The sequence below is a fragment of the Gopherus evgoodei genome, chromosome 4, assembly GCF_007399415.2.
Source record: "Gopherus evgoodei ecotype Sinaloan lineage chromosome 4, rGopEvg1_v1.p, whole genome shotgun sequence".
Classification (NCBI taxonomy): Eukaryota; Metazoa; Chordata; order Testudines; family Testudinidae; genus Gopherus; species Gopherus evgoodei.
The window spans coordinates 52,452,312-52,478,970 of NC_044325.1; the positions used below are offsets into that span (position 1 = coordinate 52,452,312).

The 26,659-nt window shown below is 41.6% G+C and overlaps 2 protein-coding genes across 7 annotated transcripts in view; one reads left to right on the forward strand and one right to left on the reverse strand.

Annotated features, from left to right (window-relative positions):
* The window catches only part of HECTD1 (HECT domain E3 ubiquitin protein ligase 1), a 98,055-nt gene extending 94,775 nt beyond the window's left edge, over nucleotides 1-3,280 (forward strand). Inside the window, 2 exon segments of the mRNA XM_030559995.1 lie at nucleotides 916-1,060; nucleotides 1,946-3,280. Coding sequence (XP_030415855.1) covers nucleotides 916-1,060; nucleotides 1,946-2,083 — 283 coding nt within the window. The 3' untranslated portion in view covers nucleotides 2,084-3,280.
* Nucleotides 3,281-5,947: 2,667 nt separating this feature from the next.
* The window catches only part of AP4S1 (adaptor related protein complex 4 subunit sigma 1), a 31,247-nt gene continuing 10,535 nt past the window's right edge, over nucleotides 5,948-26,659 (reverse strand). For 3 of the 6 annotated variants that reach the window (XM_030559344.1, XM_030559345.1, XM_030559342.1), the window contains exons 2-6: nucleotides 24,483-24,683; nucleotides 20,718-20,804; nucleotides 16,955-17,023; nucleotides 13,462-13,515; nucleotides 5,948-6,359 (exon numbers count right to left, since the gene is read on the reverse strand). In XM_030559344.1, the coding sequence (XP_030415204.1) occupies nucleotides 6,231-6,359; nucleotides 13,462-13,515; nucleotides 16,955-17,023; nucleotides 20,718-20,804; nucleotides 24,483-24,620 (477 nt within the window). In that variant the 5' untranslated portion in view covers nucleotides 24,621-24,683 and the 3' untranslated portion in view covers nucleotides 5,948-6,230. Of the gene's footprint in view, nucleotides 6,360-13,461; nucleotides 13,516-15,845; nucleotides 15,884-16,954; nucleotides 17,024-20,717; nucleotides 20,805-24,482; nucleotides 24,684-26,659 lie in introns of all 6 variants that reach the window. The other 3 variants (XM_030559347.1, XM_030559343.1, XM_030559346.1) reach the window with 3 other exon arrangements.

Below are 26,659 nucleotides of genomic sequence, written 5' to 3' on the forward strand. Positions count from 1 at the left end.
AGCATAATGCTGGACCGATGCACTGTTAATGCATTGTCAGGATGCAGTTCATTAACTCTATCATTGATATAAAGGAGGGTGGGAGTGTCTCTTTGTTTGTGGGGAACCAGGGTTTAAAACAGTGGTGTCTGTAGGGAAATCATGGGGGAGAAATTTAGGCTGAGGCTTATGTTTTAATAGTTGTTTGAGTTACCAATTAAGTGAAAACACAGGAAGTGGGTATGTTTGAACACCAAAGGTTGAATTCTCAGTTACACAAATTCCTCTTTGCACCGCTCTGGTGGCGTGAAATGATTTTAAAGGGGCCTTCGTGTAACTGAGATGAGGCCCACTATGTGTGGATTCTGTTAAGAGCAGGCTTGGAACTCTACCTAAATACGAGTTCACACACTAGGAATAAATGGAGATCTGTTATTCCATTTCCAGTAGTAACAATGGGAATTGATATGTCCCCCTGTAGGTTTGCCATGTAATATCTGGCAAAGAAATTTTTAAAAATACCATTTTCATCTTTTTTCTTTCTTATAAATGCTTCCTTCTTAATTCAGTACAGGTCTGTTGCATCTTACACGCATTTAACATGCACGATTTCAGCTTTACGCAGTTGGCAAAAAAGAAAAGGAGAAAAATAACAACTTTAGTACTGTACCTGTAGTGCGGGTGATTCCGCCTGCCATTCAATTCAATGTAATTTTGACTTTACATGGTTTTCGCTTTACACACTCACCACGGAACGGAACCCCCGTGTGAGATGAGACTCACCTGTAATGAACTGGCACGAATATTTTAAACAAACAGTTGCCCTTTAAGTTTGTGTAAAGACATTGGTTTTAATGTCTCAAGTTACAAAATTCTCTCTCCTTCATCACAAACATTTTGTTGATGTTCATATATTACTAATTTTTTTTTTTTTAGTCCTGGCTTCCTTCGATTTGTGAGAGTTTTGTGTGGCATGTCTTCGGATGAAAGAAAAGCATTTCTCCAGTTCACTACTGGCTGTTCAACACTCCCACCAGGAGGACTGGCTAACCTACACCCCCGGCTCACTGTTGTGCGCAAGGTATAGGCTCTTCAGGGTACCTCTCAACTTAAGCTTTTTGCTTACAAAAAATCTACATCTGCCACATAAATAAATGTTAATCTTATAGTTCCTCATCAACTCTCACTATTTTCTGTTAGCCTTTCAGTGCCAGACTCCACTCCAGCTCTTCTCTGGCTTTGCACTCTCGTGTATATTCTCATAAAAAGGAACTGAGGAAGGGTGTATGTAAACTAAGCACACTTCAATCTCTCCTAGCCTTTTGCTGGTTGATACATTCATCCTCTGGCATCTCACTGTTTTATGTAGGAAGTAGAACTGGGTGGGAAGCAGTTTTCCCGTCTTGTGAAAATTTTTAGAGATTTCAAAATTTTTCCCTTTTTACATTGGAGCAAAACTGAAACCTTTTGAAATTTTTCATCAGAATTGAGAGAGAGACTGAGCATGTGCACCATCCCAGAATATCCAGTAGCCCAGTGAGTAAGGAAATCACCCAATATGTGTGGGACACTCAGGTTCAAGTCCTTGCTCTTGCCGGATTTAAAGTAGGAACTTGAACCTGGATTTCCCACATCCCAGATGTGTACGCTAATCACTGGGCTATTTGGTATTCTGGGGTGGGTTCCCCTCTCTCTCTCTGGTTTGACTACACATTTCTGGACGTGGGAAAACCTTTCTGAAGAGTTACGCTGAAACTGATACGTTTCTGCAAAAAGTTTCAATTGTGGCAATTTGGAATTTGTCAAAAACAACAGGAATCTGTGAAAGAAATTCCTAGCCAACTCTAGCATGAAGTAGATTGTAAATTCAGCAGAGGACAAAAGGACCTATGTATTTTTATCATATATGTATAATACAATAAACTATAGCAGTACATAAATAATGTTAATTCTTCCCTATTCTCAGGTTGATGCTACAGATGCAAGTTATCCATCTGTGAATACCTGTGTGCATTACCTTAAATTGCCTGAGTATTCCTCTGAGGAGATTATGAGGGAGCGCCTGCTAGCTGCTACTATGGAAAAAGGCTTTCATCTCAATTGAATTGCTCTGTGCAACATGGGACATGAGAAACTGTTTATGATATTAGTGAAGCCTCTTGTGTTTGTGTGCAGAAAATATGATCTCCACGCTGTGCTCTGATGAGACTTACCTTTTTTCCACCTGTGAGGCTTTAGGAACACGTGGAAAAAGTTTGTTAGCTGCTAATGACAAAACAAATCCCTGTAACTACACAGCCAGCAAGTAAATGGCACAGAACACTGTGTGATGCTTCAAGGGCTTGCACGACTGGAAATTAAAGTGGTTCTCTCTGACTGTTCCAAAGAGCAGATCTTCAGATTTTCAGTGTTCACGGATATAAATTTCTAAGTGTATTTGTGTAAAGTTTGTCATTTAATACCTTGTACACTACAGTTGCCATCACTGATCCCTGTTTTGCTGGCTTTAAACTAACTGGTCAAAAACTTGCTTCCTTAAATCTTAGTTAATGGGCATCACAGCTTTTTCTTTTTCTTTTTTTAATGGTGCCTGCACTATTGGAGTATTCTAGTGTTGTTTTTTCTTTTTTGGGGGGAGGGGGGTTGGCTTGTTTTTTGCATATAATCATGCATAACTTTTTTTTCCTTTCAACTGGGAATATATTTTGATTTCTTAAATGCCCTGCTATAAAGATCAAATCCTTAAGTGTGTTTGTGCAGCTCAACAATAAAGCTATTAAAAAAAACAAAACACTGGTTTCTGGTGCAAGGCACACTTAAAGCAAGTTTTACTTTTGGTTGTACTTTCCTTGTATATTATAAACATTTATTTAACTTGTTGCAGTTTGAAATTTAAAAAATTTTCCCATGTGTATGCTCAACAATAATCATTAAAATGTTTGCAGCGTATAAAATTGCCTCTGACGATTTCTCTCATAGTCCTCAAATATGAGTACATAGACTAGATACCTTTGTTTTGATTTGGTCAAATGTAAGTGTTCTGAAAGCATTACTTTTGAAGAAATTTGGTTTATTTTCCTAAGTTTAAGAAAAATAGAAATTGGGGCATAAGAGCAAGTAAGTGACCTGTTCATTAGCTTGTTTGTTGGCTAAGCCAGGGCGTTCAGAGTTTTGCAATGTAGCTTTTTGAGAACTAGCTTGGCAGATACCTGTAGTGCTGCACAGTGTCTTTGGCAGGGGCGGCTCTAGGTATTTTGCCACCCCAAGCACGGGAGGCAGGCTGCCTTCGGCGGCACGCCTGCGGGAGGTCCCCGGTCCTGCGGATTCAGCGGCACGCCTGTGGGAGGTCCACCAAAGCTGTGGGACCAGCGGACTCTCCGCAGGCATGCCACTGAAGGCAACCTGCCTGCTGCCCTCGCGACCGGCAGAGCGCTGCCTTCCCTCCCTCCTCTCCCTCCCCCATCCCCCCCCGCAACTTGCTGCCCCAAGCACGCCCTTGGCATGCTGGTGCCTGGAGCCGCCCCAGGTCTTCGGTATTTTTCAGACATGGTATGAATGATACTAAGTTTGCATATTGTATCAGAGTGAATGACTGTACCCCACAACATTTGATTAAAGCTTTTTGAGGGAGCAATGGCTGTCTTGATTGAACCATGTATTGTAATTTTTTTGTGGTGGTCAGTGACTGCTTATAAAGATGAAGTAAATAAGAGGTTATTACACTTTTACCAGAAGTGTCTTGAAACAATCAAAAGCTTATAACAAAAATGCGTATTTCTCGGTCCCCTCCATGTAGCAGTCTTCAGCATGGGGTGTTTCCGAACTCCGGGTCAACTGCAGACAGACCAGATCTGTGCTCTGAGCCTGGGCTTGGGACTGCCTCTCAAAAAGAACTTCCCAGAATTTTAGGCCTCCAACCAGCACACATGCAGACTCTAGGGCTCCCTTTTGGAAGAGCTTTCACAGGATTTTAAAGAGGCGTGTTTTTTGTTTTGGGTTTTTTTTGTTTTTTACTGTTTCCTCTTTGGCTTAGAGGGCTTCTTCCTCAAAACTAAGGAGGAGTTTTTGTGGCACCTTAGAGACTAACAAATGTATTACCAAGTGTGAGGTCAGTCTAATGAGACATTCATTTAACAGCAGGATACCAAAGGAGGAAAAATAACTTTAGAAGTGGTAATGAGTGTCCCATTTCAGGCAGTTGACAAGAAGGTGTGAGTAACAGTAGGGGGAAATTAGTGTTGGGGAAATTAGGTTTAGGTTTTGTAATGACCCAACCACTCCCAGTCTTTATTCAGGCCTAATCTGATGTTGTCCAGTTTGGAAATTAATTCCAGTTCTGCAGTCAGGTCCAGAAAGACAATGTTTTAACGGAAGGGTTTGAAGAACAATCCCTCTCCATCCCCTGCCTTTCCTCTCAGAAATGGCAGACAGACAGCAGACCATAGGAACCCAGCTCCCAGTCAGCATGTGGGCAAGTTTCATGCTAAGGTGGTTGAGCAGGCCCCACTGGTGTATTGAGGCAGTTCAGCAGGCCTCCTGGAAGCTCCTTTCACCAAGTCCAGGGCAAAAATCAGTGGCATGGAGACAGGAGTAAGGGTCAGATTGCTTGACAGGGAGGGTGCTAGAATGAAAGTTCTATGCAGCTGATTGTACTTTTACCGTAACCAAATGGATGTCCAATGTAAGAACCAATGGGACCTATCTTAAGTATGATATCTAAAAGGGAATGAAGATGGACAGTTTAAATATGGAGATTATCCCCTCTCAGTACCAGTCTGAACCTAGTTTACAGTAGCACGTGATTAGAAAATGAAAGTAATTACCAATTGACAGTTCTTTAGTTACTTTTGTGAAAGATGACAGACAGTTATCCATGTCACAGTAGTTCACTTAAAGACCAGTCATTGAGCTCTCTTCTACTGCTCCTAAAGATTTTTAGATTAGTTTGAATACATTTGGTCAGTATTAGGAAATTTACAAACCTGAGGTACCTCTTCTGTAAATTTTACTCAAAACTTGGACAAGCAGTGAATATACTGTGAAAAATATCTAATGGTATGTTGAGGGCTGGAGGATGAAAAGCTGTGGTGATTGTGATCCCACTACTAACAATTTTGTGGGCTCCCCCAGCTGGCAGTTGTGAAAGAATACTGATATTGCAAACAAGAAACTGACGGGTAAGTGGAAAAAATACCATAGTGAAAAGGAGAACCTTTATTTTCAAGTTTATAAGCAAAATACTAAAACAGTACACTAAGAAAATTAAACTACTAAAGTAGCAACTTCCTTTTGAGTATGATAAAGAACAATTAACCTTTGTTTTATCATTCTGATTCTTTTATTAACAGAATTAAGTGTCCAAATCGTTAATTTACAACTTCCGTAGTATCCAGTAACCTTTATTACAGCCATCACTACAGTATTTGAGTGAACACAAACTTGACACTCTGTTCCATACAAAACCATATAAGATAAACCTGTCCTTGTGAAGACTGGACCTAGTAGAAGATTGGTATATCGGTACAGAAGTTAGAGCTTAAGATCCATACTTATGGAAACAACTTGGAATTATACTAATATTTTCTAACTCATCTTCTCCATCCCGATAGCCACCTTTTTTTCTTTTTTTGGAATGAAAGAGGTGAGGCCTGGTCCATACCTAAAATTTAAGCTGACCTAGCTACATCACTCAGGGCTGTGAAAAATATCATACCCTGTGCAATATAGTTAAGTCTAAACTCCACTGTAGACACAACTAGGTCCCGCCTCTCAAGTAGGTGGATTTACTACTGCAGCTGAAAAACCCTTTCTTTTGCTGTAGTAAATGTCTGCAGTACAACAGTGTAGCTACAGCTGTGCTGCTGTAGCACTTGTAATATAATGCATAGTCACAGACATACAAGGCTTCAGGAATATTGTTCCCCTAACAGAATTACAAATACTAAAACAAAATGGTTACTTTTTAGACAGACAAGTGCTGTCTCAACTGACATTTGCCTCATTGAAAAAGTTCCTGTTGGTTCCTCCCCCTCCCAATTTTCACCTTTACGTTGGCATGGCATATTTTTTTCTAGAATTGGAGGAGAAAGGAAGAGGGAATATGCATTAGATTTCTTTGCTTCAATATGTTCCAGCCAGTTGAAAATACTGCAAGATTTCACCTTAGGAAGTCTCAGAACAGAGCTGTAGGGATGTTCGTGGGGTTTTCAGAATACTTTGTAAAATACATTCCTCAGTAGGCTTGTTTCTTTCTAGCTTTCTGCCATTTTGTCAAGAACAAATAGAGGTGCAAGAATTCTATTCTTGTTGGTTTCCACGATGCAGCCATTTAACACCATTTCATCCAAAATTATATGCACTCTATCCAAGTTGAACATTATCTAGGAACATTTCAAGTTAAGTAATTTTTATTTACAAGTATTGAACAGTGTATAGACTTATTCAGAAGGAAATCTTATCTGCCTTTGTCCTAAGCATTTCATGTTCTCAACCCTCTTCTCTGATTAAAACTTACAAGTGTGGGTATTTGTAAATTTGCACTTTGAGATTAGGTTAAATTTATTTTAGTAGCACTAATATCCATGTCAGACATAATGTTTTTCACCTTTTTATTGTGTTGGTCACATATCAAAGCGTCAGTGGGAACGGATAACTGCAGCTGGCTCTCTGTATTAGAGATGAGGCGATGACAGCATAACATAATTTGAACAATTAATATCTGGACAAAGTTTTTAGTATAGGCTTGTCTGAGTTCACTGCAAGTTGATGGATTTTATAGAGAGAATAGTTTCTGCTTACCACAGATACAAAATGCAATCAGTAAGATACCACAAACTTGAATGTGACTATGAATAATACTAAGGGTATGTCTACATTGCACCTGGGAGAATGCCTCCCAGCTAGTGTAGACAGACCCACTAGCTGTTCTTGAGTTAGCACAGAAGTTGCAGTATGGGTGGCAGCCCAGGCTAGCCATCTGAATACATAAAAGTCCACGTGGCTAGTTTGTGTGCTAGTAGAACTAGGGCAGGAGGGCTGCCTGGGTTGGGAGGCATGCTCTCAGATGCAGTGGAGACAGACTCTAAAAGCACATCTATGTACACTGCATTTCTCTTAAACAAGATAATTCTTAGTCTTTTCATGTCTGACTGATACCAGCATTTTCAAGGCTGACCATTTTGTATTTTTTCCCCTCTCCCTAACATCACTTATTTGGTGTAATGGAAAAATCAAGTTTCAGATTTGTCTAATTTTATAAGCTGATATGCTATTAGTCTATTGTAATTTACACAGAGGATAGCTGAGTGATTTCATTAATTTACACTCCTTTGTTAAGGAACAGAATTTAATAAAGGTTTCATTTTTAAAATGATTTTAAATAAACTTTGCGCCTTCAAGGTTTGCCTAGTGAAATAAAGCAGCTGAAAGGCAAAAATCTGAAGCTATAAAAATGTGTGTCCTTTTGTGCTATATGAAACTCCTCCATTAACGTATCTTAACTGCTTTGGTCTTGGCAAATAAATGGCAAGTTTTATACCAGCAAAAATATGTTCTATATACACTAGTATTCGTTGAACAAATGTGATGTGAGAAAAGGGGGGCTAAGTAAAACATGTCCTGCTTTTCCTATTTATCTCTAGTCTATTAAATAGAAATAGACATAAAAAAAGACTAGGTATCATGGATGTCTCCCTGATTCAGTACAATCTACAGGGGAAGAAGTTAAACCTCTCTTCTGCCTTGTCCCCACCTGTTGCTGCTCTTCAGTCTTTCCCTCTGCTCAACAGATCAATCATAGTTTCAGCTTCACTCCTTGTAGTTCGTGGCTGTATGTTGGAGGTTCTGTTTTTACTGCAGTGGAGCCAGAAAGAAACTTCACGTTCCAACATGAAAACACATCTTTCAACAGTTTGGGGATGTGGGGTTTGTTTTTGTACCTTCACTACTGCCTCCTGGAACTTGCTTGCCATGAATGTTATTTGATAGTGTGGCATGAGCTCAGAAAGACAGATGGTCAGATTTGGTTCTATTACTCTGCATTCACACTAATGGAACCCCACTGTCAGAGTACCCATTCAGGCCCAAGTTTTCAAAGCTGCTTAGGGTATGTCTATACTAGAAATGCTACAGCAGTAAAGCTGCAGTGCTTCAGCGCAGACACTGTACAGTGATTGGAGGAATCCTGCTGCCACTGTAGTTAATTCACCTCCCCTAGAGGCAGTAGTGAGGGCGATGGAAGAATTTTTCTGTCTACCTGGCACTGCTTACACTGGGTATTAGATTAGCATAGTGATGTCTCCCAAGGGTGTGGATTTTTCACAACCCCACAGCGATGTGGCTATGCCTATGTCCAGTGTGGACCAGCAGGGCGTGGATCAGCATTCATGTCACACTCATCAGTACCAGCTCCCGGCCAGGGAAGCTAATGATCTAAGCAAACAAAATTCGGTGATGAATCCTCTTCATGTGCCACCTGAGGCACCTTGCACATACGCTAAGCAATACAGACCAGCCCTAACTAATGTAGGTCTTGCAGTGTGAGTGCAGCAATGCTTTTACACACCTTCAGAATCTGGGCCTCTGCATTTAATTTAGCCTATGTAGCTTGCAGGCTACAGGCGCTGTAGTTGGCTCTTCATATTATACTTTTCAAATACACCTCACTATCTTGCAAGGAATATTTTAGTGTGGGAACAGTTATAGCATGAGTACAATAATTTGAGAATTTATGGAAAATAGAATTAGCCATTAAGTTCCCATTCAGCATCACTACAGTGATGCAATGCTGTACATGCAGGAAGGAGGGCCTGTTAAATTCAGATATTAATCTACAGAGCTTCCATGAATAGTCCTAAAATGCCACTACAAGCTTTTTTAATTTTAGCTTTGTACCAAAGCCAGCTCATTACACTGTCTGATAGAACTCTCATGGGAAAAGCCCATCCAATCTTTCTAAGACACACTCACATCCTAAAATTTAACAGGGAAAAATATCCCAAGTGAAACCAGGTACAGGAAGGAGAACTCTCACTCTCTAGACCAGTTTCTCTGGATTACCCTCCCTGAAAAAAATACACAGTGAGATCAGAGATTAATTTCTGAAAGTGTATATCACCTGAGAGAGATTACTCATCTGTTTCCCAAACTCCAGGTGCCTTGTAGCAGGTTCACTCACAGATAGCATTAAAGAATGATGCCAGTTTTAAGCTTCAGGAGCATTTCAGCTTGTTCTGTTTCAAAATTAATGGCATTGACTTTCCCTTTTAAGTTATCATTTTTAAAAGCCTAACAAACACATACTTAATGGCTAGAGGCACATTTTTGTTACAGGGAGTGAAGTGGTGTCACATCTTTCCACCTGTAATATGCTAGCCCCTCCCTGCAAAGCAACATTCCACAGCTACTCAGCCCTCATTCCAGCAGCAGCTATCTCACCTGTAGCCTGAATTGGGCTAGCAGTTACCATTCCAGAGAGATTGCACACTTTGATTCTGGTAAGTCTCCAAGCTTCCTTTGCAATTCTATTCCCACCTCCTTTTCCCATGCTGCTCTTGGCAAACATTCAGCTTTAGACAAAGAGCAATCTTGGCTCATTTCTCCTTTCCTGCAAGTCTCACGATGCCTGTCCTCTGCTGTTACATCCTTCTATACACACACTCAGGGCTTGTCTACATCAGAAAGTTGCAGCGCTGGTGAGGGAGTTACAGCGCTGCAACTTTGAGAGTGTCCACATCTGCAGGGCATCACCAGCGCTGCAACTCCCTGTTTGCAGCGCTGGCCGTACTCCCGTTTTGTCTCGGGTGTAGAGGATCCAGCGCTGGTGATCCAGCGCTGGTAATGCAATGTAGACACTCACCAGCGCTTTCTTGACCTCCGTGGAAGGAGGAAGCCTCTGGTAATCAAGCTGGTTTCCTTTCCCGGTTTGCTCTCTCGGTCCCGGAGCCAGCCAGCAAACCGCAGGGAAGGAGACCTGCTTGCTCGGGGTTCCGGGACCGAGAGAGCAAACCGGGAACGCCGCGGTTTGCTCTCTCGGTCCCGGAGCCAGCCAGCAAACCGCGGGGAAGGAGACCTGCTTGCTCGGGGTTCCGGGACCGAGAGAGCAAACCGGGAACGCCGCGGTTTGCTCTCTCGGTCCCGGAGCCAGCCAGCAAACCGCGGGGAAGGAGACCTGCTTGCTCGGGGTTCCGGGACCGAGAGAGCAAACCGCGGCGAAGCTGGTTTCCTTTCCCGGTTTGCTCTCTCGGTCCCGGAACCCCGAGCAAGCAGGTCTCCTTCCCCGCGGTTTGCTGGCTGGCTCCGGGACCGAGAGAGCAAACCGCGGCGTTCCCGGTTGCTCTCTCGGTCCCGGAACCCCGAGCAAGCAGGTCTCCTTCCCCGCGGTTTGCTGGCTGGCTCCGGGACCGAGAGAGCAAACCGCGGCGTTCCCGGTTTGCTCTCTCGGTCCCGGAACCCCGAGCAAGCAGGTCTCCTTCCCCGCGGTTTGCTGGCTGGCTCCGGGACCGAGAGAGCAAACCGCGGCGTTCCCGGTTTGCTCTCTCGGTCCCGGAACCCCGAGCAAGCAGGTCTCCTTCCCTGCGGTTTGCTGGCTGGCTCCGGGACCGAGAGAGCAAACCGCGGCGAAGCTGGTTTCCTTTCCCGGTTTGCTCTCTCGGTCCCGGAACCCCCCTTGAAGCCGCCCAACAGCGCTGCAGTGTGGCCACATCTAACACCACTTGCAGCGCTGGTTGCTGTAAGTGTGGCCACTCTGCAGCGCTGGCCCTATACAGCTGTACTAATACAGCTGTAACAACCAGCGCTGCAAAATTTTAGATGTAGACATGGCCTTAGACATTTCATTCTGATTGATTATACCCAGCCCACTGTGGGGACATCTGTCCATCATCTTCCGAGCTCTTCTACACCAGCAGCCCCTCTCCTGCTTGGCAAGAAACCCACACTACAGGGTGTAAATCATCCAACCTGTGGATGAATCCTGTGTAGAGAGTAGAAAGTAAATCTACCAGATCAACTAGTATGGGGAAAGGCTGGGCAAAGTGTGTAATTTGACATTTAAATGCTGCAGGAACTGTAACTTGCCTCATTTCAGACTGGGGAATTTTTTGTAGGTTGTGGGGCTTCTGCAATATTTAAGAATAATCACAAGTACTAAACTGGATTACTTAATTATTTGCCCCAAATTTAAGTTGTTAAAATTGGAGCAAGAGGTGTAAGATGCAAATAAAGTCCACATCTGTATGTTTCCTGGGGCCTGATATTTGTTGGATCATGGTATCTTCAGTTCTTATCACCTTGTTTTCAACATTAAGTAGACATGATCACTTTTAAAACCAAATTCATGTGGATTTGGATACACCAGTGTTGCCACAGAGGCAGGAAATCATCACAGGCTCAAGCCAGATGCCCAGTGTACTAACACATGATATATCTTCCATATGTGTTTGCTGCTGCAGACATCCACACTGTATTTCTTCATCAGGTATTTTGAATTAAATTGCAGTCAGCTCAGGCTATTTGGCAACAGAAATGATTCATTCCCAGGCCATGACTGTTGTTTTACATGATACAAACGGCATTTTGATGGAATAGTTTGCACAGCATTAATACTTAAGGCACTTGTAGTCAAATGTTATACTGTTCTGTTTATCTGCTATTCAAACTGCTATCAAAAATAAATGCAAATCTGAATGGTTCACATCATCACCACCACCACCAGTTGTATAGGCACATGTTCACACTTCTCTCAGCATCCTGAGGAATTAGCTTTTAGTTTTTTCTATACCTTCTAGCCCACAAAAGGTTCTTCCTTTTTTTCTAAATGAGACAGGAATTTTTTAGCTTGTAAGGAGAGTGTTTTAAAAGAAAACTGCTCTCCCTCCAAAAAGAGTGTACGGGTGTACTACAAAATTAAAGATATGAGGCCTAATATATAAGTGGAGACACACCAGGCATGAATTTGGCCCAATAGTTGTACTAGCAAGATTTGAGGACCTTTTCTTAAGTAAGTCAATATTATCAAATAAGATAATTTATATGCTCCCTAAACTCCATTACTCTTAACTGCAATATTCATTCAGTTACCTTTGCCCCATTCAAATTTCCAGGCAAATCTATTAGGGTGGTTTACAGTTGGAAGTTTGAACCATTGCTGAAAATGATTCTCTCATGGGATCTCTCTGACAAAGGAGTGAAATGGGTTTAAGAGTTAGCATAGGCTCTCAGCACACTAACACAGTATTGAAAACCATCTTCAGTCTACACCAGAGTTCCCCTAAAGTGTGTAACCACCTACCCTGTTGTCGAGTAATGCATGCAGCAGGTTGCCAGGTGTGCATCTCTTAACTACTAACTGTGCCAACAGTGTGTGTGTATGTATAAATCTGATTAATCTTATCCATGCATTAGTTAGAATATTCCTCATAGTGTGAAAATTCTGACAAAAGGCAATTAGATTCAAAGGGATGCCACCACCCTAAATGACTTCAAGTTCAAATTTGGATAAATACATATACAAAATACAGCCATACTGGGGCATAAGTAGCCATTTGTATGTACAATTACCCAAATTGTACGCTTAGTCCCCAATTCAGCAAAGCATTTACACACATAATTAAGTCCATCCCTCTTCAACAAAGCCCTTAATGAATTCAACACAGACAGTGTACTCTTTTTTTTAATGCTACTAGATGGACCAGAGAGTTCCAGTTAAGTCTGTTCCCTAGCTTATGTGTAGATGTACATGCTGTTAAAAAGTTATTGGAAAAAACTATACATGATGCCTTTTGCTGCTTCAGTAAAGAAGTATAAGAACAAATAGATGAAAAATAACAAATGTTTCTATATTTTAGCTATAAAGCATCGAAGTAGGCATAAGGCATCAAAGTAACATGATTCTGAGTATTTGAGTGTAGGGTGGTTAAGTGTGTACAATGTCATTTCAATCATTGCTGCTGTCATGACCGATACCCAGGATTCCTCATCAAGGGCATACTCGTTTCCATTGATGGCAACAGCAAAACTTCCACTGACTTCCACAGAAGCAGGATCATAGTCCATGTTTAATCATGTTAAGAGTGGGAAGCTTTTCTACTGTGGCTGAAGGCACTACTGTGATGTTAACTTTCTTTGTTATTGGCAAGTTATTTAAATTTACAAAAAATAGTGAAACAAAAAGGCAAACCAAAAAATAACCCATCATCCCACATCTCTGTATCCAAACGTGATTATACAGTTCTTCTTTGTAACTAAGCCCTCCATCTCATTTAACAAGTTACCTTCAGAAAAAAATTGCTCCATGTCAGCATTGTCTTTATACTGGTACTGAGATTTTAAATAGAAGGTTCTTCATTAGCAGCAGCTGCTGCCAGACCCCAGGAATGTGCTACTTACTCTAACTGCAATATTCATTTGTTAAATCATAACATGGTACTGCTTCAGCTTGAATGTCTGCCAAGTAGTACTATAAGGCAGTAAGAACAGGAATACAGAAAATGACAAATGGATTAGTGGTGATACTGGAAAGGATACATCTAATTCACTCTGGAAGAAAAAAGATAGGTGGATATTAGTTTTAGTCAGATGATAATGTGAATTGTTTCACCTCACGATCATTAAGCATTACATACCACTTCTTCTTTGGATGAAGAAGAAAAGGCCTGTCAGAGCACAGATATAAACTTCCAGGACAGCTTGATTTTCTCTGGTGGTTTGTGCAGGTCTGTGCTCAGTTATATCATGCTCATTAATGTGGGCTCTGAGTGCTTGTGATGTATTATCCTAGCCTCCATGACAAGTTAAGATTCTTCAGAATTTAATTTTTTATTGAAAAATTAAACTTCAAAGAATTATGGTTGCCAAGCAATAAAACTTTCTGAACATATGACACTATGCAGTGCTGTCTTACTGAGTCTTAAGAAAGACAGCATGAGATAATAACTGAGCATGGGGATATGGATGCAGCTGTGCTCCTGAGTCCCAGCAAAAAGCTCTGTTCCAAACAGTGGAGCTCTACTGTGTCATCTGTTCCCTCCTTATTTTCTCAGTGATTAAAATTCTGCCATAGAAGGGTGGAACTTCCTGGAAGGGAGATAAAGTTGCCACTGGGCTTCCTTATCCCTGATTCAGGGTCCAATATTCTACCCTTGATTTTTATGCAAAAAAGTCTACTGACATAGTGAAAGGGTTGCTGTGAATTGAGGAATCACACGGCAGAAACTCATAGCTCTGGTTTATGGAACCTAAAGAAAACCATAATTCAGCCCTCTCCACTGAACGAGTTCAACATCCCCGTTAAAAAAGTTTTTGTATATCACAAAAATCAAACTTCGGTGACTGATCAATTCAGTTTATACTTAAGATTTTTTTTTTTTAAAAGGTCACTGGGCACCAAGAGGCACAGATTTCAAACGGTGTGCCTGGTTATATTTGTGTAGCTACCATCAAAATCAAGGGGAGTTCCAGAGTCAAATCCCATAGGTAGCTTTGAAAACCTGCTCCTGATTCTGTCAATGTTTTCTCTAGTACAGCAGCATAAGGTCTGATAGCTAAATTTAAGAATGGAAATTCCATGAGATAAAAAAAGCACATGTAAGAATGTTTAAAACTTGCAAACCTAAAAATATAAAGATGACAAACTGTCTTGCTCTAGAGGGACATATGTTCTTTTCTTTCCCTCTGCTTTTTTTTGCATTGTTTTTCTCTTTGTGCTGTCATTGTCATCACAACTTAGAGTGCTGCTAGAATTATGTAAACAATGAGGAGTCTGGTGGCACCTTAAAGACTAACAGATTTATTTGGGCATAAGCTTTCGTGGGTAAAAAATCCACTTCTTCAGATTTAGAATTGGGGTTTTTACCCATGAAAGCTTATGGAAGAAGTGGGGTTTTTACCCATAAAAGCTTATGCCCAAATAAATCTGTTAGTCTTTAAGGTGCTACCAGACTCCTCGTTTTTATGGATACAGACTAACACGGCCACCCCTCTGATACTAGAATTATGTAAATACTCAACATTAATTTAATACAGTACAGATTTATTCCCTTGGCTCTGTGGTCTCCACCAGAACCTCTATCTGGAATTATAGGCCTCTTATTCAGTGGCCTGCTATTTATTCTATGTGGTATATGCTATTAAAAATAGAACTGTAATATGTGATTTCTCTACCCCACCCCTCTTTTTAATTCTTCAAGTTTTAAAGCCCAACTGCTTTGAGTAATGCAGGGTCTGTAGCATGATGCAATCAGTAAATTGCTAATAACTGTAAGCTTTTAGCCTATATACATGTACAAGAAATGGATGTGCAGCATCTGTTAAAGTTGGTAGATTCACGAGGTACTATAATATATTTGTGCTAAGGCAGACAGACTTTTACTATGTTAATACTGCCTCTACTTTAATTCACAGCTGAAAACATTAAAACTTAGGAAAAGGCTGGCAGCAACTTAGATCAATTAGAGAAAGAAAATGCTAGTACATTCTGCTACACATGAGAAACCAAATTCCATTCCTGGTATGAGAGCTAAGGTTGTGACTGCAATTGTAGCAATGAGTTTCCAACCTCAATGCATTACAGAACTGGGGCACACTGTAGTGGCCAATCTTCTGTTAGCCTGAGCATGGTTAGTTGGGAATTTTTCTCCTAACACCATTTGACCCATACTGTAAAGGTGATAGATTCAGGCAAGGTTATCTTCTGCGTCAACAAATTCACACATGGAGTAGCTTTAAGATCAGCTCTGCTGGCCTAGGTCTGCTGTAGAAAATGTTAGCATTATTATTGGGAAATCAAAGTTATAAACCTGATCTTTAGTATGTACAGTTATCGATGGCACACCATGGAGCTGATGGACTCAAGAAGGATCTGCACCCACCCTCTTTTGCCAGAGGAAGGATAACTTTTAGGGTTTGTCTACAATTAAAAAAAAATAAAAATAAAAAAATTACCTGTGTTAGCAAACAGGTTAAAATAGCAGTGAAGACATGCCAAGTCAGCTTTTAACTCTATTTAGCAGCTCAAGTTCAAATCTATATGGCAGCCTGAGGCTGAAGGTGAGTTTCAAAGCTGAGTTTCCATGTCTTTACTACTCTAAGCTAATCCACATTAAGAACATTTTTTTCCAGTGTACACACACTCTTACACAGAGCCTTTGAGCCACTCATGCTGGGGAAAGGGTAGGATATCCAACCAAATTAAAAAAACATGTTGAAACTGTTAAAATATACCTTTATCTAAATTTGTTTCTAACATGATTTGTCCATCCTGTGTGGACAGGACCAAACAGTGTCAGAACCACGTAAAACAACATGTGTTTTAGTCTGTGATCACACTGGGTGGCCAGATTGGAACCACATCAGAACTTGATTCCCAGACTCTGACTGTATCTATGCAATACCTTTTCTCTTAAAAATTCCCACTGCTGCATTGCTACCAATGGTAGCAATAGTGAGAGTGCCAGTATAGATTGGCAGTTGGTGTTTCAATCAGTGCTTTGTCCAACCCTGCTCTGACTGGGAGGGTACATTAGTACTTTCTCCACTTCTCTCACCATTGGAGCTTATCTGTGGGTGGCAATGATGGGAAATTTTAAGAAAAATAAATCTAATATAGAAAAGACCAGTTTAAAGGCTAGTGTAGATGGGGCTATTCAGAGTGGGATGCATGTAGGTTCCTGAAGGACCATTTGGTGGATAAACATACAAAAAGACTGTTTCCTAGCACAAATATTTTTGCATTCAATGTCTAATAGCTGATAAGCCATATATACTTATATTATTGTATGTTACAAAGTAAAGAACTTTGAAAAACTTCCTGATACTCCCTTGTTACGGTTGTCACAGTCACACCAAAACTCTCCACATTTTACATGTTTATAAATAAAGATTCCCACCCCTCTTTCATTTATGTTGTCTCTGAACAATTTGTCCACAAAGGCTTTCAAAGAAAGGAAATGTTTTGCAATGGATTCTATGTCTCACTCACCACTCTGCTGAAATATCTGTCCAAAACCTCCACAAAATTATGAATTAGTTCATATACAGCCATCTCATTCTGAAATATAAATTTAAAGCAAGTGAAACATTAAATGAATGGATAGAAGATACGCTACTCATTCATATTTTATTTCAACATGAGATGCATGCTTCTTTGAAATCAGTTAGAAAATAATTAGTGAGTAGCACAAATAAGTATGCAAGCTTAGGCTCTCTTAGTATTACCTGTAGAAATGTACATAGAGCATTATTATGTACTATATCAAAGCCAAACAACTCTACGGCTGACCTAGAAGAAGACATTACAGCAATTACATTACATTACATCCACCTCTTGGAGAGGACCTGTCAACTCCCAGCAGAGGAAGAAATCAGAAGGAGAAGGTGGGATTGGATAGGACATACACTACGCAATCAGCCAACTAACATCACCAGACAGGCACTGCGGTGGAACCCCCAAGGCAAGCGGAAAAGAGGCCGTCCAAGAAACACCTGGCGACGTGACCTTCAGGCCACTATCCTCCTTGGCACGTTGCCATGACTATGTTACAAGCTTTTGTATTCATTCTGAAGACCTAGTGCTGCTAAAACAGTATGAACACTAACATACAGTGGGCTCAGGCATTTCACCATAACATCATGAAATACCAAAGTGTAGACTCTGACATAAAAAACAATGCTAAATGCTCAAATTTGTGTATATTAGCAATGACACCATTGCTAACACCGGTGGAACTGGAAAATGGATACTAAACGTAGCAGTGTAGACAAGACTTCCCAGCAAAAGATCTAAGCAAGCTCTTTCTCCTTGCTATCCCACTCAACAGTAAAGTATAAGTATTTCCGTTACTTCCACTGTGCACAATCACATTGGTCTTCTCTGCACTGGGAAACTTTTGCTAAAATTTACTATTGTTCACACTGATTCAGCTCAACCAGTGGGAGGGCCTGTTTACAAAAAGAACCATCAGCTGCTGGTGTTAAGCGCTAGGACATATTAGCCTGCATTGAGCCGAGTAAGGTGACATATCACCTGGAGTTCTGTCTATACTAATGCTACCTTGGGGGAAAATTTTAGCAAAATAATCCGTGTGTAGACACACTCATTGTGAGAGTTTACAGGCCTGGTTACCAGAACGTCCTTGAGACCAGATCCCAGGTCTTGAATTGGCCAAAATGGCTCACAAGTGGCAAATGACCCTGTAGTGGGGCGGACTGCCCCACTCCCTGGGAGGATGGGCTGTGGCAGGCCAGGGAGCCTGCGCAGCCCGGGAGCCAATCAGAAACGGGCTTATAGGGAGCCAATCAGGGCCCAGATTGGAGGGAACCAATCAGGGCCAGGCTCACCCATATATAAAGGCTGCCCAGAGCAGGAGCAGGCCTTTGATAGGGGAAGGTCAGTCTCCAAGGAAGATACTAGCACCACAGACAGCACAGTGCTGGGCAGGTTCAGAGAGGCTAGAAGGCTCTAGCCCATAGCCGCCAGGCTGCAGGCCCTGAAGGAAAGGGCCTAGCAGGTGCAAGGGGCTGTTGGGGAAGCAGCCCAGGGGAAAGAAAGAGGACAGCGAGGCTGATGCCAGAGGGTCCCTGGGCTGGGACCCAGAGTAGAGGGTGGGGCTGGGTCCCCCCCCTTCTTCCTTGCACTACATCCAGCCATTGGCCCTAGGGAGTGGCCATTATAGACTACGCCTGATCCCTGACAAGAGGGATTAGACTTTGGGGTGTGTGGTTGCACATGGTGGCTGGAGTGGAGGACTGCTGATCACCGATCCCCAGAAGGAAGACCAGATGGACTAAGGGACACTGCTGGAAGGCAGTGGCCTCGAAGAGGAGGCTTCCGAGCAGGGAGCAACGTGGGTCCAGCGACAGGAGCAGAGGGCAGAACAATGGATGGGACACCACCAGGAGGGGGTGCTCCACTGGAGTTGAGCTAATTCCTGAAATCACCAGCAGGATGTGCTGTGAGTGGTGAGTCCCAACCTGTTTACAGACCCCTGCCTCCAAAAAAAAAAAAACCCAATAAAAATTCGACTGTTCAACTCCAATGTGAAATCAGTCCTACTGTATGGAGCTGAAACCTGGAAGACAACCAAAACAACCATCAGGAAGATCTAGACCTTCATAAATAGCTGCTTCAGAAGGCTTCTCCAGATCCGCTGGCCAGACACCATCAGTAACATCCACCTCTTGGAGAGGACCTGTCAACTCCCAGCAGAGGAAGAAATCAGAAGGAGAAGGTGGGGTTGAATAGGACATACACTACGCAAGCTAACTAACATCACCAGACAGGCACTGCGGTGGAACCCCCAAGGCAAGCGGAAAAGAGGCCGTCCAAGAAACACCTGGCGACATGACCTTCAGGCCGATAGCAAAAAAATGGGCTATACCTGGAACCAGTTAGAACGAATGGCCCAGGATAGAGGACTCTGGAGATCTGTTGTTGGCGGCCCATACCCCGATTGGGGTGACGGGCATGAGTGAGAGAGAGAAAGAGTTAGACCAGGCACTGGGCTTGGCTGTAATGATGCTAATATCTGTTGAAAAACCCCAGCTCCATCCATCAAATATCAGTTTGCAAGATACTAATAGTATCACACTCATTAGGAAACTCCATGTGACAGCAGTTCAGACTGCTCTAGTAGTAAGAAGTCAAAAGAGATTTCTTTCTTTTCCTCCACACCACTTTATATTTGATAGAAATAAGGGTGCTTTCAGAATGACACCTTGAAATTCTGTAACAGAAATTGTGAAACTGCTTAGGGAAAGAAGATGGAAAAGGAGGCTGTAAGGAGGAGGTGTGGCCTCCCTCAGAGGAGGATGTGGAGGGAATATCACAAGCCGCTTGGTAGGTGGAGCCAGGAGGACCACGCCTCACATGTTGAAAACAGAGAGGAGGGACAGGAAGAGGAAGTATAAAAGGACAGCCCAGCAGCTCAACTGGGGAGGAGCTGCTGAGGGAAACAGATGTCTTCTCTGCTGTGGGAGCTGGGATGCTGAGGAGAATCAGAGCTTCCCCGACAGTCTGCATGAGCTTCCTGAGACCCCTGCCACTGAGGAGCTGCTACCACTACCCATGGTGGTATATCCCAGGGAGATGAAGGATGACCCCTGGATGCATGTACACCTGAGGCAGCGAGTAGGAAGCAGCTCAGGGAAACTAGATTAGTTTAGTTAAGAGATGGTCTAATACAAGGTCATTGTGTTGCAAGTGGATCCCCGCTGACCTAATGGTAGACCACTCTGCCACTATTAGAGCCCTGAGATGGGATGTGGTAGAGTTGGGTGGGCCTGTATTCCCTCTGCCACCTCCTTAAGCCAGGAGGCCTGTGCTCCTTGGACACCCTTGCTGGAGCCCCTTACAGGTGGTTGGGGCTCCAGCTTTGCCTGACTGCAGGCCAGAGTCCTGACTGTTTACTGTCCCGCCCTGCTTGAAGGCTGGGCGTATGAACAACTACAGCTCTGCCTGATTCCAGGTCAGAGCCCTTACTGTTTACTGCCCCACACTACTTGAGGGCTAGCTTAACTGCTCCATTCTGACCGCTGGCCAGAGCCCAGACTGTAGACCCTTCCCGCTTGAAGGCCAGGGCCCACTGAGTACTGCAAATTCCCTCTAGCAAACCAGAGTGCAAGGAGGCATGGCGTCTTTCAGAGGCAGATGCGGAGGGATGGCCATAACCACTTACAGAGGCATATTTAAATGTAATGTGGATTTAAATTAATCTTTGATCTGTGAAAAATGTTAAATCTCTTACCTCTGTTTCACTGATTCCAACCACTATGAAAAGGGCTGCATATTGTCGGTACACTAGCTTAAAATCCTTATATTCAATGAAAGAGCACTGGATAAAAATGTAAATGGTTAAACATTAATTGCCACATTAGATATAATTTGTTACTATACACAACTTGCTTATTAAATATACTATTGTGTACACACATAGGGCCCCATCTCTCATTTACAGAAGTTTCATGAGTGTAACTGGTTCACTTTAATGAAGTCACTCCTGACTTACAGTGGAGTAAAGGAGAGAATCATAGAATATCAGGGTTGGAAGGGACCTCAGGAGGTCTTCTAGTCCAACCCCCTGCTCAAAGCAGGACCAATTCTCAACTAAATCATTCCAGCCAGGGCTTTCTCAAGCCTGACCTTAAAAACCTCTAAGGAGATTCCACCACCCTCCCTAGGTAACCCATTCCAGCACTTCACCACTCTCTGAGTGGAAAAAGTTTTTCCTAATATCCAACCTAAACCTCCCCCACTGCAACTTGAGACCATTACTCCTTGTTCTGTCATCAGGTACCACTGAGAACAGTCTAGATCCATCCTCTTTGGAACCCCCTTTCAGGTAGTTGAAAGCAGCTATCAAATCCCCCCTCATTCTTCTCTTCTGCAGACTAAACAATCCCAGTTCCCTCAGCCTCTCCTCATAAGTCATGTGCTCCAGCCCCCTAATCATTTTTGTTGCCCTCCGCTGGACTCTTTCCAATTTTCCAAGAAGAATCAGGTCCACAAAGTATGAAGGGTTTCTCAGTCTTCACCCCACAATCTCAATCCAGAGGTAAAGGAAGTTAAGAAAATATTAAGTTATTAGATGGGGCTTTTCCTCTGTGGATCTCAAAGCACTTTATATCAAGGAGAGTTTTATTCACACTTTACAGATGAAAAACCTGAGGCACACAGAGGTAAAATGATTTGCTCAAGATTACACAGCAGATCAGTTGGGCATCCCTCTTCTCTTCCCTTATCGCTCCAAACAAACATTTTAGAAGACAACAGGGAGAAAAACATTGTCAGGTAGAAAATTATATATGTGATATTGATAGACAGATGATATTAGGGCAATGGGTTTCTATTTCTTGCTTTCTACCTTTAGACTCATGGGGGAAAATAGAAAAACATCTATTTCAGAATTTATATTGTTATGGCATGAGTCATCAGATAGTGCTGTTACACACAGTGTCACAAGATCTTTTTTCTTCAAATGTGAGCACTGTTAAATCTTTAAAAAAAAATGTTGTATTGTTGTTAGTTTTCTGAATATTTTAGGGGAACTGTTGCAAACAGCAGTAGTGTTTGCTCTCAACCTTAATCTCTCTAATTAGAGTATATTATTGAGACAAAATTCCTTCCTGGGAACTGGGCAATGGTGTCTTTCCTGAGATTCTGGAAAGGGGGGATTGACTGTGTACTGTCTGGTCACTTCTGTTCTAGGACTGGTGTGCGGAGTGTAAAATAAACAAGTTGCAGTAAAAATATAACCACATTCCATGTAATTGATTTATCCCCCAATGAGAAGCTGACCTGCAAGAACCTGACATTTGTGCAGTATTGTCAAATCTTGCCATTTTATTGAGTATTAAAATATTTGGTGTTTTTCTTAAAGCCCCAACTCCTGGAGCCATGTAATTACATGAGTATCCTAGCTTTCATTAAAAAAAATTAAAATATATGTTTATAATCTTTGTGGCTGCAGATAGAAATCTGAAAATGTGAAACTCAAATGCTCAAAAACCAGAAGGGAAATAAGTCCCAAAGTCTGTCCTCAAAATCATGAGATTTTAAAAAACAATCTTACCATTTTAATGGGTCTGACTCATGATTTTTTAATCTTTAGGGCTGGCATTACTGCATCCACTACTGCTTAGAAATTATCACAGCTTTGCCATCTATTATATAAAGGTTAATGTGCTAGGTCTGGTGAAAATATCTAGGCAAGGGAGAAAAATATATTCCTCTTCTCCTTTGCCCTGGAATTTTCAGCCTCCCTAGGAAGAGGTGGAATCCTCTGTAAGAGAACCAGGTTTCTAACCTGAAAAACACTTGTCTATGCAGTATACAATAACCACTTTTAGTCTCAGCATAGATACAAATAGAATAATGGTATACAATGGATAATGACATACAATGGATATGTACAGCTCTTCTGTTAATTATTTACACAACTTTTTTTTGTCAGAAGAGAAGTTAGACAATTCCTAACACAGGAGAAATAAATAACTCTCTATTACTGTCTTAGAACTAATACACATGCCATCTTGTTCACTTTGGCACCAGCTGGTTGTCACTTATTTTCAGTATTGTATATTATACCTAAAAACATGTGAGATGTTGCTTCTGGGCAATAGAACATCAGTGGGAAAGGAAAATTCACAAACCCTAAATAGCCATATTCTGTCATCTTATGCACATTGAATAGTACTGTTCTATGCTATTAGTCCCATTAAAATCAACTATAACATTCTCCCAGACCATCAGGCATAACAACTTTGCTCCTTCAACTCACCTTCCCTTAAAAGTTGAGGAAAGAGAAGAGCACCCTAAAGTCAACACATTTGATCAAACAGGGAAGTGAATTGGGAGTGCAGCTGAGTTCCAATCCCTGAAAAGGCACTGCCCGCAGCCCATGCCCAGTTTAACTAGGGGTGCTAGTAGGTCACAGAATTTCAGCTGGTCTCATTTACTGCAATATCATATGATGAGAGACATGGACTGTGAGGTAACCAGGGCTAAATGAGTGAAATCTGAGCTCTATTGAAGTCAATGGCAAAACTCCCATTGCTTTAATAAGGCCAGGATTCCATCCAGGCTATTTAGTGCTTTACACACCAGAACCAACACCTTGACTTGCACCCAAAAACAATAAAGAGCCAGTGCAGGATGCAGAGAACATGTGCAAGGATCTCCTTGAGAGAAGCACCACTGAGCTGTGCAGGCAGACACATTCTACATTAGTTGAAGTCTCTGAATGTTCTTCACATGCAGTAGAATATAAAATGTATAGGAATAATCCAATACAGAGCTAACAAAGGTACAAATACCTGTGTCATTATCATGTATTGATACATGGTTAGGAATATTGGCTCATACATGAGTTGATGAGCCCTCTAAACTTCATTTCAAGTATCATATTTGTACAGCATGTCTAGAATTTGCCAATATATATGTAAAAAGAGGGATTTTCATATCGGGTAAAATGTAAGATATTAAAAAAAATCCTCAGAAGTCATTCAAGTTCTATAAAGAAAACAATTGTGTTTTTACTCATCAACTCTGGAGTTGGATAACTTGGAAACCATGTACCAAATCAGGACAGAATTCCTTAATAGTATTTCATCTAGAATATGGCCAAAAGCCACACCATTATTTTAGCCATCTGACCTTGAGGAAGGTTGCGTGGACAAAATATCGGCAATTTTAGGAATACAGAGCAATGTTATCATTAAAGAGAAGTGCAAGTTTTGTTTCTATTAGTTAGCAACAGCACACATGTCAATTTTTATAGCATGTTTGGGGGAAAAAATGGGTTTTCTTGAGAGAACCTGATTCTTAAACTACATTTATAATAAACCAACTATTGAGTTTATTATACATATGAACTTTCATGTCAAGAAGTACCTTGGCAGCAAAACCTAACACAAAACATTCTAATATTTCTTGAATGTAGTTCACTGTGTAATATTCTTTTCTTGGTTCTATTTCAGATAAAATGGCTAGATTAGAAGGAAAAAAAACGTACTTGCTCTCTTGAACGGGAAAGGCAATTTTTGATTACTTCAGCTTCCAGCATTGTCCGTTTATGAATTTCCACATGTTCATAATACCTGGAGAGTCTCGTTTGACCTTGTTTGTTCACCATGAGAAAAAACTTTATCATTTTTCTGTTCGGCTCAGAAATAGTCTCTTTGTTACAGGAAGCAGGTAAGCGGGAACTGTATTTCTGAAGAAAACAACAAAAAAAATACATGGAAGTTATGAAGCACTTTTGAAGAAGCATGTAGTTGGTGTTGAATTTTCTATTCACTGTGTCTGATGTCAGTGTACAACTGATGTAAGAAAGAAGAAAATCAAGCCCGTTGTCTTTCCTAATACTGTTGTGTTTTTAATTTGAACTCATCTTGTATGAAAGTGCTGACCAAGTAGAAGCCCAACCAAGATTCTTCTAATGTGCAATAACACCAAAGATAGATAGCAACCTAGATATTTTCAGATACTTGCCCTTACAGCAAGAATCATTTTACTAGTAAAGATGAGACTTCTAATGAGACAACATAACTTAATGTGAGAATTAGTATGTTAATATCTCTATTAAACCTGTGAGCATTGTGTAGAATTAGTCTGAGTTTAGTATTCATGCAGTTAACTGATATGCTGTGCCTTCTCTCCAATCAAATTTCCTTGTAAACGCTTAGTAAACATTAGTTACTTCAGGGAATTCTCTCTTAAAAGCATTATCCATATACATAGGTGCTATCCTTTTTGTTCACAACACAGTGGCAGAAAGCCGCATATGAATGTTAAAGGATTTTAATTCCACTAGAAACTGTAAATGTAGGGCAGCATTTTCCTCCCCAGTGTTTGTAATGGGTTTCAAGGGTTGAATTCTGGCTAGTAATTGTGCCTATGTGTTTGCAGGAACAACCTTAGGTTGCAGGAAAGGACAGAACAGATTGTTCTCCTGATCCTGGACTTCTCCAAACCTACAAAAATGTTACTCTATGATTGTAGATATTGAGTAGGGGGGCCTAAGTGACAGGGGTGTAGCCATCTTTCACCTCATTGGCCTTGTCATCTGGTAGTGCAGTGCAATGTTTGCAGTGCTTCCCAAACGTTTTACCAGAACAACCTACCAACTACATTTTCTCTGTTTTTATGATTTGCCATTACATATATGGACTACTCTGCCCCGACTATCACAACCCTAATCCTGCCCTGGCCCTAGTGGGGGTGGTTGGAGAGCAAGTCTGCCCTGCACTTACTCCACAGTGAGGGCTCCTGTCCTGCATGGCTGGGCCCCGCTCCCTGCTCTAAGCATTGTGACCTGGTGCATGGGGTTGTAGTCCCATTCAGGTTAGGTCTGGCCACCCCTCCATCATGACAGAGGGGCAGCTGAACCAAACCTAAGTAAGTGGCAGCAAGACACTGTGCTGAGCCCCTGTACGCCAGTTCACAATGCTGGAACGGGGAGCTAGGCCCAGACCTGTGGGACAGCAGCCACCACTGCAGGGTGACCTTGCTTTAACAACCCTACTCCATCCTCTTTGCCCTCCCCTGCAAGGGCCTCAACTCTGCAATGGGCCAGGAGGAGTGTATCTTTGCAAAGGCCAGGGCCCAGAGATGGATTAATCTGGTCCTGGCCATTGCAATCCATCTAGAACCTTCTCAAATTGTATCTTTTAAAGTGTGCACACATGAAGATTACTCTTGTGGATTAATCCGCAGGGATGTTTGTGCAGTTGGCCAGAACATGTTCACATATTTACCTTACTTTTTAGTTTCAATATACATCTGTTTAAGTGGAAGTTTAGTGCTAGAAATTGGCCCCATATACACAGTGCAAATGTCTAAAGCATATTCTGCTCTCATTCTGCCAGCACAACTTCAATTTTTTCATGCAAATGTGAGTGCAAAATAAACAACAGAGACCCATTTTAGCAATAATAGTTAATTTCACATTAGGAGTTCTGTGAACTGCAATGGACAATTTTCCCTTGGAAACATGGCTACTTGCACATTTTTCTGCTAGCATCCTAACCAATATGGGTAGTTTGAATCAGCAATTCACACAGTTGGTATCCTACCAATATATAAGATTAATGCAGTGTATGCTGGCTCAGAGACACAAAGTAGGCCTGCTCACTTTTTCTTAACTTGGTGACCTAATATCTAGCAGTTTCAATGGAACTATTGTTAATG